The sequence below is a fragment of the Notamacropus eugenii genome, chromosome 2 (assembly GCF_028372415.1).
Source record: "Notamacropus eugenii isolate mMacEug1 chromosome 2, mMacEug1.pri_v2, whole genome shotgun sequence".
Classification (NCBI taxonomy): Eukaryota; Metazoa; Chordata; class Mammalia; order Diprotodontia; family Macropodidae; genus Notamacropus; species Notamacropus eugenii.
Window position 1 is genome coordinate 472,531,132 of NC_092873.1, and position 14,888 is coordinate 472,546,019.

Genomic DNA, 14,888 nt, shown 5'->3' on the forward strand with positions numbered 1-14,888 from the left:
GAATTATAAATCTAGTGTCCTATACACTTATTAATCTATGAAAAGGTCATTGGAAGTAATCAATATATGATACTTATTGAGTTCTCATAATTCACTCAGTATAGTTATCAGCAGCATGTTGTAACAGGAGTACTGGCTTTGGATTCCTATGTCCTAGCTCTGACACTCAATATGTGTATGACCCTAGACCAGTCAATCTTTCTGGGTCTCAATTTTATTATCTGTAAAAGAGAGGTAATAAGACACCACCTCAGCTGGTAGAAGAGCAAATGAAATGATGTATGTAGAAGCGTTTCCTAATTACAAAAGCTATATAACATAAAGTATTACAATTAACTGAGGAACAATGTGGCGCAGGCTGGAAAGTCAGCCTGAACATGCTTGCTGACTACATAACTAGGAGTTCCCTTAACCTTTTGGTGTTTCATGTACCCTAAAACTAAGCTGCCGAACAGGTTGTGATCAGCATCAGTAAAGGGAGTTTGCTTACAAGTTCTCTATATCTATGAAGTCACAGGTCTGGACCAAAAAAAAAAAAAAATTTTTTTTATTAACTATTAAGACATGGGCTCCTGCTCTTGAAATGCTTAGAAAACAGGAAATGCCTAAAAGCAGAAGAGATGGATATTTTTAATTCACATTGGCAATTAACTCTTCATATTGCCTACCTCAAGACAACTGGTCTTGTGGAATACTGTGTGCAAAGAACCATTTTCATCATCTAATTTTATGTACAGCAGCTTTGAACTAATTTAAGCAGCTGAAAGTAATCTCCAAGTTATATGACATGGTTAATATTTTTCCAATTTCCCTCAAATTCTAAAATAACATTTTCTTTTGGGAAATTAAATTTATTTTACTATGGTGAGGTACCAAACTTACTAGAAGAAAATTTTGGAAGTACTTATGATGTAAGTAGCATTTAAATTCTTTTGTTGCTAATTAGACAATGAGCTTTTGGAGTTATTATAAAAGAAATATCTTTTTTTTTCTTTTTGCTACTTACATAAGAAGATAATATGTAGGCAATGAAAAATCAAGTTTAGTTCCAGGAGAAGGATGAATTGAGGCAGAGTATTAAAAGCAGATTTTAAGGACATGGAGAAAACTTAATTTTTACCTCTCTGTGAAGGTCAAATAGTTTCTTAATTTTATTTTTTAGCCTACCTTCAACATTTAGTATCTGAATGATGAAGCTATCTAATATAATGAATAGATACAAACATCAGTTCTCTAATGAAAGGAAACTCTAAGATAAGGACTGAATACTTTATTTGGAAACTGTAATACAACAATAATACCTTGTATTTATAGAGTACTTTCTTCCAAAGTGGTACATTAAAATTTGATCATTCAGAAGGTTTTTACTAAGTTTCTCAACCCTGCTGATTTCTGAGACATCATAAACAGAAAAAAAAATCTGTTTTCTAAATGTGTAGAAAGGAACTATGTTAAGCAGAGACCAGAATAACAGGGGAAATACAGGAAGTGGGGGGGAAGAGGCCAAAGTTAATTTTTGATATTTGGAGGACTATTTATTTGTTAATCCTAAATTCTTTTCTCTCATTTCTTCAAAAAAGTGTAGTCTAAAGAGACAACTGCTCCAGAGTTCTAACAGGAGTGGGGGAGAGGGTCGAGAAATGGATATTGTGATATTTAAAAAGTTTCAAGAGACAATTTCTGGGTAATTTAATAATTCTATTAATAAGGCCAGCAAGTTTTTAATAAAAGGATGGTCATTTGGTTATCTCTCCTTAGACCAAAAACAATCATGACGATGGAGTTTATAGCTTACATATCTTTTTCAGTTGGGGGGGGGGGTTGAGTGACCCCTGGACAGAGAAATTATCTCCATTCAGACCACCTCCAACTTTGGTTATCTAGACAAAGGGATCTGTCTCCACCCAAGCATGAGTGGAACACAATGAATTTTCCCACTCTAGATTAAATTCCTGGCAAGGCTGAGTGAGGCTTGACCAAAATGAGGAGAGTTAAAGTAAACTTAATTAGCAATAATGTCTTTTAGATTGAACTTTTAAAGGACTTTACAAGAAGGGTGAGAGCTCTGAATCTCCCCCCAAATTATTATTAATAATAATTTCTTATAATATACAGTATTATTTCACAGAAATTCATAGAAGAAATTAGGAGGGAAGCAATTTATGAAATCAAGAGTTGAAGAGTGATTAAAGCTTTAGAACATCATTATTTTGTTTTTTATGAAGTCTGAACAATTTAACAATATGAATGAAAGAGTACAACTTATTTGGTCCACAAATCTCATTTCCCTAACATGACATATCAAATCTAACACCCTGAGTATGGTTTTCAAAACCTTTCTCTATCTGGTGTTAGCTCTATGACTATTAGATCAAAGGTCACCTGGTCCAGTTTGTCAGTTTCACTTAAAGACTTCTATGGTTGAGGATTTCATCACCAACCAAGAAGTATTGATTGAGCACCTACTATATACTCAGTGCTGTAAAAGACACAGAAGTGTCAGGCGGGTAGGATGATTCAGTGGAAAGAGTACTGGATAGGGAATGGATTGGTCTGGATTCACATTTTTGCTTGACTCAAGAGAACTAGTGTAACTCTGGAATAGTCACAATCTCTCTTGGGCCTCCCTTTCCTCAGGACAAGTTCCTCCAAGATCCCTTCCAGAGCTACAACTGTGGCCCTCATTGGGGACTGGCACTCATAAAGTAACAACAAGCAAGACAACACAAAAGTACTAAATTGGGGGACAAAATCTGAATATGGCAGGTGTTCGGAGAAGAGGGGACTCAGGGATGGCTTCATTAACAACAATTCGTATATAGATATAAAGATATGTCTATATAGATATTTGTCGCTCTCTATACGTATACCTATATGTGTTAGCTTCTTAAGGTTTATAAGGCCTCATCCTCATTGCCTTTGACACAAGTAGTGCAAGGATTCTTATTCACCAGTAATCAAAGGCAAATCTGACTGTGGAGTTCACTGCTTTTTCCACTGTCATCCAGTCTCTTATTTAGGGAAGAATTAATGGAGGACATATGTCTTGGGCTGGACATTAAAGAATGGGGACAAACAGCAGAGGGCAAGAGAGAGTACTTTGGAGTTAGGTGCAAGCAGAGTGTTTCTCAGAGAATGAAAAGATAAACCTATCTGAAATTGCTGAGGAGAACTAAAACGAGAGGGTAGAACCAAATTACAAAGAACCCTGAAACCAGAGAAATTTAAATTTGTTTTGGTAGAAAATGGGGAGTTGCTGCAGGTTTTTAAGTCATTAGAGTGGCCCAAGAATAGTTTGTTCAAGTGCTCTTTCACCCACAGGGTCAAATATCCCCTCTATACCTAGATAAACTGTTTTGGAGGTTGTTAGGTAGTTCTGTGGATACAGCACTGGGCCTAGAGTCAGGAAGACCTGAGTTCAAATGTGACCTTAAATACTTACTAGCTGTGTGACCCTGGGCAAGTCACTTAACTCCGTTGATCTTAATCTATTGGAGAAGGAAATGGTAAACCACTCTAGTATCTTTGTCAAGAAAATCCCATGGACTGTACAGTTCATGAGTCAGACATGACTGAACAATTAAGTCTCTTTTGGGCAGGTAGGTGGTGCAGTGGAGTATGAGGCCTGCTGTCTGGAAGACTTTCCCTAATTTCAAATCTGGTTTGACATTTACTGGCTGTGTGACTCTGGGGAAGTCTCTTAACCCTGTCTGATATAAAATGAGCTGGAGAAGGAAATGGCAACCTACTCCAGTATCTTTGCCAAGAAAACACCAAATGGGTCATAGAGAGCTGGAAACAAATGAAAAACAACTGAACAACCAATCTGTTTTACTATAAATTTCATTTCCTTATTTTCTGTAGAAATGGAGAAAAACAGGTGAGCAGCTTCCTCAGAATAATACTTCATATACATACGTGCTCTCTTGAAGCTTAAAAACAACACTAAGATTTTTGGGACACTATATACAGACCATTATTAGCAGGATTAGATAATTTCTAGGGTTCCTTTGTAACTCTAAACTCTATGATCCCATGAATTAAATCCTTAATTTCATTTCCAAACAGTATCATTTATTGCTTGCTTCTTCCTAGCCTATACCCCTATCTGAATCTAGTCAGGAAAGTCTTAATATATTTCTATCTTTTCTCATTGTGATATTTCAGGCTAGCCCTTACGCCTGAAGCAAGCAACTGGTGCCTACCCTTTCTTTTAAAGTACAGTTGAAACTCTTCTATGAAGTCTTTCTTAAGCAGATGAATTTACCCTATCTTTCCCCAGCGTCATGACTGTGTACATCTTGTTGTTCAGTCATCTCAGTTGTATTTGATTCTTTGTGACCTTGGTGGGGTTTTCTTGGCAAAGATACTACAGTGATTTGCCACTTCCTTCTCCAGCTCATTTTACAGATGAGAAACTGAGGCAAACAGGGTTAAGTGACTTGTCCAGGGTCACACAGCTAGTAAGTGTCTCAGGCCAGACTGGAACTCTGGAAGATGCATGCTGGTGAGCAATTGAGTCTTTGATGCCTACTTAAGTATTCCAATGAATTAGTTAGTTATTGTTAGTGGTCTTGTCTTCCCATGAGATACTAATTTTATCTGCTTATTAACATCTTTATTTGCATGAGTCACTTTCATATAGAAACTAAATTTTTCTTTGCATGCTGAAGGAAAAAAAAAAAGATTCCCCAAACGTGAACAAAACTTTTATTTTGTGCCTCTAATTTCTAATGTTTCTTTCCAACTTCATAAGAAAAAATTTTCCATGGTAACAGTGACAATTCCCTTTTACGATACCATAAACATAGTACAGATACAAGTATTCAAGTAACAGGCAGGCCCTTTCAGCACCCTAGGCAACTCTCTGAGGCAGAAACTTGAAGGGCAAGTGCCAATCTGCACTGGTAGATGTAGTTTTGTCACTGTTATGTTCCCCATAACAAAACACAGGTCTAATTAAAAAAAATAAATGAGATTATAGCAACAACTACAAATTGAACATATTGCCGGTGTTAGAAGTTGATAATAACTCACATTTATTTAGTACATTCATGTTTCTGAAACATTTTCCTCGTACTTCTATAAGGTGGGCTGTAAGTGCCAATGGACAAATAAAAAACCTGAAGCTTACAGACAGGAAATGCCTTGCTCAGAATCACACAGCTACTACATGCTGGGGTGCAACTGGAAACTAAGTCTCCTGATTTCAAGTCCAGCACTCTATCACTCTATCCACTAGGCCATACTGCCTCTCATTCATAAGCGGTGGCTAGGGCAGCTCTCACAGTATCTTACATGAAATTATTTTTTAAAACTCTTATATTGCTTCTCTTTCTAAGTAACTGACCAGAGAAAAATCACAGAACTGCTCACATTTCATTATATGCCTTTACTTGGCACATGCTTTTTCTGGTCCTCAGCTGGCCTACCATGTTAACATCATTTCACACATAAGCAACAAGTCCAACATTTGTACAGTGCTCACTAGTTAGGAGACCAAACAATGCTCTGTGGATAATTACAAAGAAAACAGAAGTCAAAGTCTCTGTTCTCTACAACTTTATGATTTATTAGAGGAGATAAGTCTAATACAAATAAGAATATACAAGAATATGCATTGCAAGTGCTAAATAAATGCCTTTTCATTTATTTCATTTAAATTTAAATGAAATTTAAATTAGAAAGGTCACTAAGTGCTACCGTCCTCGCATGTACTTTGTCAGAGGTAGGTTTAATTTCTTTAAGGACACAAATTGCCCCTTACTCCAAAAGAAATTCCATATTGTATTCCTACTGCCTCTTCCCAAACTTCAACTTTCACCAAAAGAAAACTTTTTTTGAGTGTTGCAGAACAAGTGTTTGGAAATAGAAGAACATTAAATATATTTAAGACTCCCTCTCTTTTCAATCTTTATTTTTCCATTAATTCGAAAACAATGGTAACCAAGACTTCCCAAGGTGATCAAAAAGGGGACAACTTAGAAAGATTACACTGTACCTGTTGAAAGGCATTCTTAAATTTCAACAGTCATTCAGGTCTGCCACTACATACCTGGGAGTTGGGTTGCTTAGGCTCATCCATTCTCCCAGGAGATTCACTGCGGGCTCGGTGTCGCTCAGTCAGGGTGACAACACTGCCAGAAGGGCTAAATCTGTCGGCAGAGGAGCATAAATGGGGTAACAGAACAGTAATGTTAAAGAATTTCTGAGTGATGAGGTCATTCCCTTAGTCTATGAATAATAAAGGGGAAAGCATATGGAACAGTATGATGATTTTCAGCATGGTAACTGGGAAGTGCTCACACTGGGTCCATTTTAACTTTAAGTTAAGAAATCGCATTTGGTTTTGTACAATGAGTACTCAATGGCACACAATGACAATGACACTGAGGCACAGTAAGTAAGCTAAATGCTTATGCCACCACAGTAGTACTAGAAAAACACTACGAAATCTGTATAAAGACTCAAGGAACTAAAATTAAAGTTAGGTCTATAATTCTGGGCCTGTTACTTTATCTGTGTGACCAATTACATTTTAAATTAGTAAGAGATTGAATACCAACAAATTATATTTTAAAAAGTCAGATTAATGAATGAGTGATAGAAGCTAAATCAACTTCTAGGTCACTTAGATTAAAACTCCAGTTACTTTCCTCAGTGGCCAAACCTTAGACGACAAGAATCAGTATGGTCAATAGAGAGTGCTATTTACAAATCCATATACACTCCATGAGTAAAGGGACAAAGCAGAGAAAACATCCAAAATGTGACCATCTGAAGAAAAGAGAGGTCATGGACTATTATTTGCATTTCTGTGGCACTCACTGATCTCTGCAACAAGGTCTTAACAGGTCAGTAACATGTTTTAGATCTGCTGTTTATGCAGTCAAAAGTTTGTTTTTTATCAACAGGAAAAAAATAGCAGAACATACTCTTTGAATTGCATTTAGCCAATCTAAATATGCGTGTGGGGATACCTAATGTACTTTCAACTTAATTTGATTATTAACACCTGTGCTCATTCCCCCTTAAAGACATGTCCTTAGCTAATCATACAGAAGTATGTTAAAAAGACAAAAGTGGGTAAACAAAGAGGAAAAATATAATGAAATGGTTAGGCCCTTGGCAGCAGTAGCCACTGATCAAGGCCAGACAGAAAAATATTCAAATGGCAAGTTGAGAAAGAAATGGAAAAACAATCCCAAAAGAATCTCCTTGGCATCACACTATTACCCAATGAGAGCCAAAGAATTATCAGGACCATACCAATGCCTCCTCTGGAGGCGGTGGCTAAAGGAAAGTGAAGCAGGGCTACAAAGGAAAGTGAAACTCCCCCAAGCCACCTACCTGTGTGATAACATACCAAGGAAGGGAAAGGCCGCCTGGTTCCCAGCTGACGGTCAGCTCCCTGCCTCGAATCCGAGGAAGCCCTGGCAATTACTGATGCTAGTGTGGCTGCAGATGCTATTCTGATTCATGGAAGTGTCTAACTTTACCATAGTTCTCACAACACTGTGAATACTTCAGGACTAGGAGCTTCCTGCTTTAAAAAAATAAGAATGCAAGTCTTTTGGCACACCTCCAATTTCCCCAACAGAGTCAATTCTTATGTGGTCTAAACAACAGGTAGGGAAGATGCTCTCTAAGCCAGAGAGATGGCCTGGATCAGTGGTACCTGCGTGACAGTCGGGAAATGCGCACAAGAAACCTTACCTGTCCATTTCACTGCTGGTTGGCCGAGTGGCCTTAGGTGCTGAAGACCCCAAGGCATAACTCTCTTGCCCTCCTGACCCGTGGCCTGTTGTATCGATCACCATGGCAGCCACCTCCTCGGCACTGCTCCCATCTTCTCCAGAGGGCTGATTCTCTGTCCCAAGCCACTCCTCCAGATTCTCAGTTTTGATCCGAACTCCTCCAAGCACTCTCACCTCATCCTCGCTCCGACCCCCCCTGTCAGCTACCCCAGTCTCCACATACCACTGTCCTGCTCGGTTGATCCGAAGGATGGGCTCCCGGCTCTCCGCATCGGAACTCTGCTCAATGATCTGAGGGCTGGTTGACTCTTCAGGGGGACTTAGCTCCCTGATGTCCAGCACCGTGCTCCCTTGGCCTCTTCGGCTCCCCTTTGGTGTGTTGTGACGCGGGCTAAGGGGGCGGTTTAAATTTGGAGTGACCCTGTGAGATTCTGGGGGTCTCTCCGGATGCTTTGTCCTTGTCTGGCTTAGTTCTGCCTCAACTTCGGCTACGTTAATCTTGAAATGTATGCCCTCCAGGATCTGCGTGCATTTGTCTATGATGTGCTGCATCTGCAGGAAACTGGCAGCTGTCAGGTAGCTGATGATGTCTGCCAGCTGGAGACATATCCTCCCAGTGTAACAGAATGAAAGGAGCTGCTCAAAGACAGTGGGGTTCTTGATGACTGAGATGGAGACGGTGCTCATCTCGTTCAAGGACATATGGTCCCGGAAATAGGGAGAGCTGGCAGCCAACACCACCTTGTGAGCCCGGAAAGCCTGTCCTTGCACATTGACCACAATGTCACAGAGGCGGCCCTGCATGCGAAGCTGGTTGAGGTGGCTCAGGACTGAGTTGCTAAAGTCAGGGATCTCCAACTGTATGTTCCCACCTTTCTCCATGGTGTGCCTGATGGGACAGGCTTTCAGCCCTGCTGAAAGAGGAAACAGGAATAATGACTACCAGTCACGACGACGTTCCCGGCGTGCTTTACATGGCACGAGTTGGAATTTACTTCTGAATCTCTCCAGTGACTAGGAAAAGCTACTTTCCAAAAAGCTAAGTCTGCTCCTCCAGGGTATGCGCTGTCACCATGAACCCTGGTAAGAGGTTTTGGACTTGCATTACGTATGTCAGTGATGGAGCTTCAACTCGGATGCCAGAGTTCAACAAGGACAAGGCATAAAGCATTTACGTGCTTGACTTCCTACGTGTATACACTTTCAGGTTATTTTCATGAAAAGCCTGAGAAGCGACTGTTTTTGGGGGGAGGACGGAGCTACAAAGGAATAAGCAGGAACGCACGAAGGCTGGGGCGGATCCTGAGGACTAGCTTTGCCAGGCACCTGCGAACGTTTTATTGCGAGCCTTACCCTGTTAAACCCTCTGCGGATGACTAATAACCTATTTAAAGACCCGCCAACCGCCCGCTCCGGGAAGAGCTGGCTGAGGCCGCCCAGCCGAGGGCTGCCTTCGGGAAAGCGCCGCAGGTAACGGCGGCACCGGGGCAGCCCTCCCGGGCTGGGGAGGGCAGGGCAGGCTCGGCCCTGGCAGGGGCTTCTGGGGGGGCTGACCACGAGGAGCCACGGCCGGACCTAGCTCAGGCACGTCTAAGTGGGACCAGTGGTGTTCAAGCCCGGGGGAGCCGGGGCTGCCCCTCGGGAGGAGTGTGCTCAGGTGTGCTGTGTCCCTCACTTCTCCCTGCCGGGGCCTCGCCCCGGGCCCCGCATCCTGCCCCCGACACTCGGACCCCCCGCCCATTTGTGTCTGCTTAGAACATTGACTTCCAGGAGCCCGGCCGCCACGCGGAAGGCACGCGTGTTTATTGCGGAGTCGACACCGGCGCCTGTCGGCGTGGTCGTGGTGGTTTCCTTTTTCCAGCAACTCCCAAGGGGGAGGGAGGAATCCCCAGGAGGAAAGTCTGTCCGTCCGTCTCTCCCGCGCGTGGCCGGGGGTCCCGCGGGGCCGCGGACTTGCGCTGAGTTTGCAGACGGGCGGAGCGGGCAGGGGGGCACTGGGGAGGTGGGCGGCTGGGGCAGAGGGCACGGGGGCGGGTCAGCGGGGGGAGGGGAAGGGGGCGTTCCCCCAGCGGGTCCAGCGCGGGTGGGGTGGGGTGTGGCTGCGAGGCAGCGGTGCCCGCCGGTCGCCAGGGTGGGTGCGGGTCTCGGGGGTCTGGAGGGAGGGGCCCCGGGCGGGGGGGCGGGTCCGCCCGCTCACGGGGCGGAGAGGAGGGGGCAGGGTGGGGCAAGAAAGGTCGCCCCAGCTCCGGGTCGGGGCCGGGCGGGGGGGGTGCACGGGGCGGGGCGGACCCGGGCCGAGGGAGGGAGCGGGGAGGCCGGGGCGGAGAGCCGGGGCGCGTACCCCGCCGAGGAGCAGTACCTACCTCCGGGGGTGGAAATGGGCCGGAATGGGCCGGAACACCGTCCCGGAAGTGAAACCCCCCGCCCCCTCCCCCGGAGCGGGCGACGTGCCGGAAGGAAATCACTCACCCTTACACCGCCCCCCATCCTCCTCCTCCTCCTCCTCCTCCTCCTCACTTGCCCCCTCCCCCATTACACTCCTCCTCCCTCCCCCTTCCTCAACTCTCCTCCGCTTGGGTTCCCAGGCCACAGCCCTGCATCACGTGCCCCTCGCGAGTCCCGCCCCCCGCCGCGGGCAGGAGGAGGGGCCACGAACGCGTGGACAGCGGAGGCGGGGGCGGGGGTGTCTCTGGGAGGGGAAGGAGGCGGGACGGGGGAGGGGCAGGTGGACCAGGCGAGAGGGAAGGCTAAGACGGGCCCCGGCCCTGAGTTCCCGCTCTTTGGCAGAGGCGGGGCGGGGCGGACGTCGGCGGGGCGTGATGACATCACGTGTCCTTTATATAAAGGGCCTCGCGGCGGCGTCTCCTTCTTTCCGAGGGAGCTGCTCGTCTGTTTTCCAGGTGAGCTCGGTGCGATTTGGCGGAGCCCAGCCTCTGCGGGCCTTAGGCTTCGGGGGTTGCCCGGTGCCGCTTCCACGCCCCGGGAGGCGTCTTGAGATGTTGGAAGGCACCGGATTGCGTCCAGGGCCGCTCTGGGGAGCGAGGCCTCGGAGCCCGGAAGGCCTGCGCGGCTTAGGCTGGGGCCCTGAGGCCGCCGGTGGGGGGAGGAAGTCTGGGTTTCAGGCCTCGCTCTGCGTGATGAAAGCAGCGTTGGTAGGGACATCTGAGACTGCTGATGAATGCCAACGTTTCTGATGCGGGGCCTGGGCCGGGCCAACGGGGGGTGATTAGACCGCCGAGGGCCCGCCGGGCGGCTCTTCTCTGGGGCCGACCCCAGGATCACGTGCTCCTGGCGCACGTGCCTGGCCGGAAAACCCGGCTCCCGGAGCCACGCTGGATCCGGAGTCCCCCAGGCCGACCTTGGCCTGCAGCCCGTTATCCCCCTCAAAAGTAGGGGGGGGTGGGCTGGGTTAGGAGCAAGCTGGCAATGAGGGTCAAGATTCACGGACCGAACCAGGGTTTCGGATTGTAAGCGACGCAAACGTGTAGGTTTAGGCTGTAAGGCATTGTTTGCAAACTAAACAAGTGAGCCGTTAGTGTTTTCAATCTTAATCAGCGATACCAGCCAGTGACTTCGTGAGACGTTCACTGCAACTTGAGGTTAAAAATGCCATGTTTTGAGTCAGGGTTTGCATGGATTGGTTTCCACGAAACGTTTTTTGTGTTCTAGGAATGGAGCTCGGAAAAGCCCAAGAAAGACTCCCTTTGCTGTCTTTCAAGGTAAGCTGTGTTGGGAAGGCGAGGTTAAAAGGGGTTAGGAAGCAGGAGGCTGGAAGACCTGCCTGGCACATTAGCACTGCTTAATTTTGGCTCCGATAATTACTGTTCAAAAACAGTGCCCACGTGCTGGTTTAAGGTTTACAGAGCACTGAAGACCTCCGGTGTTCGCGATTAGAATGACAGTGTACAACTCTAGCTGTGTGATTCAGTTAATTTAGATGGTAGCGTTAGATAAACAGGTCTGGGGAATTCCTAGAGCTGTGAGCCTATGATGGTTTCAGAGTAGTGGACAGAAATCATTTCTGACAACGTTACGTACTGAGGCTTCGATGCTGAGGGACAGTGATTGCATTCACCTTGACCCTATGCAATGTTAAATCTGTTTTTTTTCTGTACGTTGCAGTTACATGTGGATGAAGTGGCTGATGTAAGTGCTGAATATATTTCATTGAAAACGCAGCTTTGGGAAATAGTGCCTTGGTGTTTGGCCCAACCTCAAAGCTGTCAGAAGTATTGAACAACTGTGCTTTAATGATGAATTTTTATTTGCTACTCTTGATCATGAATATGATGAGAACTATTACCACCTTTTTTTACACTGAAGCACTCAAAACTATGCTAATTTGGAGATAGTTACACAAGAAAATAGTTACTTATTCCTGTTTATTTCTCTCTCCAGGCTCCAAAGTATTACAATCACAGGCAAACAGGTAATCCCCAAATATACTTAAGTTTTTTTTTTCAGCATTCACCAATGCTAGTGTAAATTATCAGAGTAAAACAGATACTATGATGGTTGCATAGTTCAGCAGATAGAATAGTGAAGAATACTTAACCTTATTATCTGATGTGTCTGGCTTATGAGAAAATAATTTGCTAAAACTGCCACGATCAAAAATCAAAGGCATAACCTTTTTTTGTCTTCTCCACTTTTACCTTTAGGAACTTGACAACTGGAAATAGAAACGGTAAGGCTTAAAGCCATTCAAAGTAGATTGTGGGGAAACTGGGCTCGGGTGCCATGAATAAATAAGGCTGGTTGAGGCCTGTAATAATCAAAACTTTAAAAGGTTGACAAAATTAACACTAGGGATACCAGTTGATGAAGTAAAAAATCTGATCTTAACCTTTTATCCTTGTGGATAAAAAAATTGAACTGCAGTTTGCTCCTTTCAGGGCTTTAAGTAAAGATACTAATGTTACAAGCCTGATGTTGATGGGGTACCCCTGTCAGGTTTTGTGTGTGGTCTGTAAAAATCGAGACAAAGTGAGTTGGTGATACTTTTCAGCTGTTAGGAAATTTGTTTTGTGTTCAAGGTTCACCAGTTCAGATTTTATGGTATTTACAATAAATTTTTATAATGCTATTAACATTTGGTTTCCTATTACCTAGGAAATGATCTAGTCTCATAGCTGAATTTCAGGGAGGTTGTCCAATAGTGTCAAGCCTGTATGATGATAAGCCAATAGACTGACTTTATCATGGAGGTCTAATTAGCTCTAACTGATCTCAGGCATTGTTTTAAACTTTCAATACTAATTCCTCTTTGACTATTAGTTAACTAAGATTGGTCTCTTGTAGGCATCAGCTGAACCTTGAAGTTGGCTGCAGTTGGATTATTTTGTAAGTGAAAATTTTTTTGAGAGTAATCCATGAGACAGTTGAATTGATACCAAGTATTAGTGTGGGAAGAGTTGGTTTCAGATTCAACTTTGGTTGTAAGAGTCCGTAAATAACTATGCTGGGATTTATTTGTAAAATGGGAATAGTAACTTAGTTGGTAATACTCAACCCCATGAGACTGTATGGATCACTTGAGATTTAAAGAACATTTTTTCAAATTATAGCAAAATGTTCAATTTAGATTTTGCAAGGATTTTTGGAAATGAAATAACCAATTTTCTAAAGCTGCTTAACAGGGTTTATAATGATGTCTTCAAATGTCTGACCTGAAATCAGCATGTAGATAAATCATAGCACTGAAGTGCCCTGTAACAAATTAAGCATAACCTTTGTTTTTCTGTGACAAAGTTAACATTTAATGTAAACTTTTTGTTTAGGTTTCCCTGATCTATTCAGATGCTGTGATTATCACTTGAAATGGGTAAGGAGATGAAATACTGGTATTAATTGGGTAATTTTTGGGAAATTATCCAGTGATTCAATTATATTATCATCCAAATTTCTTCAGACTTGTTTTTCATGATTTAAAGAAAAAAAATTCAATGTTGTGGGTGGAGCTATATGATCTGGGCTGTAGTTGATCTATTAGTAACGTGTACTTGCTTTGGCATGTGTAAAATTCCAATCTTTAAAGGAAGAATGGTGAAGTGACTTTTGAAAAAGCAGGGTACCAAACACTTTAAATGGGATCAATGAGAGTAAGACGAGTCAAATGGTTTGTCATTTTTATATGTACAAATTCAAGAAGGTCAAACTTGGCTCTTGAGGATAGGTCAATCTAGAAATGTTATTTCTATAGTTGGCTCATGATGTACTGTTAGTGATGATTTATATAGTAAAACAATGGGAATCTCTCTGAAAAAGAATGAGGATTTTCTTTTTCTGAAACAGTACAGTTTTTGAAAACATGAATAGACTTGGACAATTGGGCAAGGACTTAACCTGTTTTTTTTTTTTTTTTGTGACAGATGAAACTGAATTGATCTTGGTTACTATTGGTAAATGGATTCATCTGTCCTGAGCCAAAGGTGAAGATGCTGAGAAAAGGTCATTATAATTTAATAAAATTTGAGAAATTGCAACCAGATTAAAACAAGCTAAAGCGGTGTCTCAAAGCTGATACAATGATGATAACATAGTTCAGCAGATGTATGGTGGTGAACGCTAGTTTTGTCTTTCGCTCCTATCTGATGTATCTTTTATTGGAGACACCAGGACTATCTTTACCTAAGAGTTATTGCCTTACGAAGTACTGACTGCCAAATACCACTTTGATTTTGAAAGTTTAAAGAAGGTTTTGTTTTGTTTTTTTGTGGCAGTTGTACTTTGTTGTCTGTAGTAAATGTTCTTAGAATTAGGGTTTTTAATAGGTTCTTTTACTGTTTTCTTTGGATAACTTTGGCTTGCCCTTATTGCACTATGCCTTTCTTTTTTCAGCATAAAATGCCAAGGGATTAGAGAGAAAACTGGGTAAGTGGAATCATTTTACTTCAATTGGATATTTGAGTGTTTGATTGTAACCAGTGATGTAAAAGATTCTGCCAAATGATAGAATGTGATTTTACTCATAAACCGTTCCATTATTTTAAACTGAGGTTACACTGAGAAACCTGAATGCAGTGGCATTATCTTACTCTAATTACTTGGAATTACAGTCACCTGAAGTTTTGGCTAGAAATGGCCTGAATGTGAGGGCATGTGAAAGCTGCATACCTAAGAAGAGGTGAC

The 14,888-nt window shown here is 43.2% G+C and overlaps 1 protein-coding gene and 8 non-coding genes across 10 annotated transcripts in view; 8 read left to right on the forward strand and 1 right to left on the reverse strand.

Annotated features, from left to right (window-relative positions):
* Positions 1 to 10,204, reverse strand: part of ZBTB37 (zinc finger and BTB domain containing 37) — a 30,898-nt gene extending 20,694 nt beyond the window's left edge. The window contains exons 1-3 of one of the 2 annotated variants that reach the window (XM_072648587.1): positions 10,121 to 10,204; positions 7,717 to 8,671; positions 6,056 to 6,155 (exon numbers count right to left, since the gene is read on the reverse strand). In XM_072648587.1, coding sequence (XP_072504688.1) covers positions 6,056 to 6,155; positions 7,717 to 8,639 — 1,023 coding nt within the window. In that variant the 5' untranslated portion in view covers positions 8,640 to 8,671; positions 10,121 to 10,204. The remainder of the gene's footprint in view (positions 1 to 6,055; positions 6,156 to 7,716; positions 8,672 to 10,120) is intronic. The other variant, XM_072648588.1, reaches the window with a different exon arrangement.
* A 676-nt stretch (positions 10,205 to 10,880) lies between these two features.
* LOC140530629 (small nucleolar RNA SNORD74) lies at positions 10,881 to 10,958 on the forward strand. The gene has a single exon (XR_011976057.1). It is a non-coding gene; the product is annotated as a small nucleolar RNA SNORD74 (small nucleolar RNA).
* A 781-nt stretch (positions 10,959 to 11,739) lies between these two features.
* Positions 11,740 to 11,802, forward strand: LOC140530674 (small nucleolar RNA SNORD75). Its single transcript, XR_011976102.1, has one exon. It is a non-coding gene; the product is annotated as a small nucleolar RNA SNORD75 (small nucleolar RNA).
* A 458-nt stretch (positions 11,803 to 12,260) lies between these two features.
* LOC140530667 (small nucleolar RNA SNORD77) lies at positions 12,261 to 12,331 on the forward strand. Its single transcript, XR_011976095.1, has one exon. It is a non-coding gene; the product is annotated as a small nucleolar RNA SNORD77 (small nucleolar RNA).
* Positions 12,332 to 12,923: 592 nt separating this feature from the next.
* On the forward strand, positions 12,924 to 12,986 carry LOC140530631 (small nucleolar RNA SNORD44). Its single transcript, XR_011976059.1, has one exon. It is a non-coding gene; the product is annotated as a small nucleolar RNA SNORD44 (small nucleolar RNA).
* A 413-nt stretch (positions 12,987 to 13,399) lies between these two features.
* LOC140530668 (small nucleolar RNA SNORD78) lies at positions 13,400 to 13,464 on the forward strand. Its single transcript, XR_011976096.1, has one exon. It is a non-coding gene; the product is annotated as a small nucleolar RNA SNORD78 (small nucleolar RNA).
* A 508-nt stretch (positions 13,465 to 13,972) lies between these two features.
* LOC140530603 (small nucleolar RNA SNORD79) lies at positions 13,973 to 14,053 on the forward strand. Its single transcript, XR_011976031.1, has one exon. It is a non-coding gene; the product is annotated as a small nucleolar RNA SNORD79 (small nucleolar RNA).
* A 223-nt stretch (positions 14,054 to 14,276) lies between these two features.
* LOC140530634 (small nucleolar RNA snR60/Z15/Z230/Z193/J17) lies at positions 14,277 to 14,359 on the forward strand. The gene has a single exon (XR_011976062.1). It is a non-coding gene; the product is annotated as a small nucleolar RNA snR60/Z15/Z230/Z193/J17 (small nucleolar RNA).
* A 319-nt stretch (positions 14,360 to 14,678) lies between these two features.
* Positions 14,679 to 14,758, forward strand: LOC140530626 (small nucleolar RNA SNORD47). The gene has a single exon (XR_011976054.1). It is a non-coding gene; the product is annotated as a small nucleolar RNA SNORD47 (small nucleolar RNA).
* Positions 14,759 to 14,888: the final 130 nt, after the last annotated feature.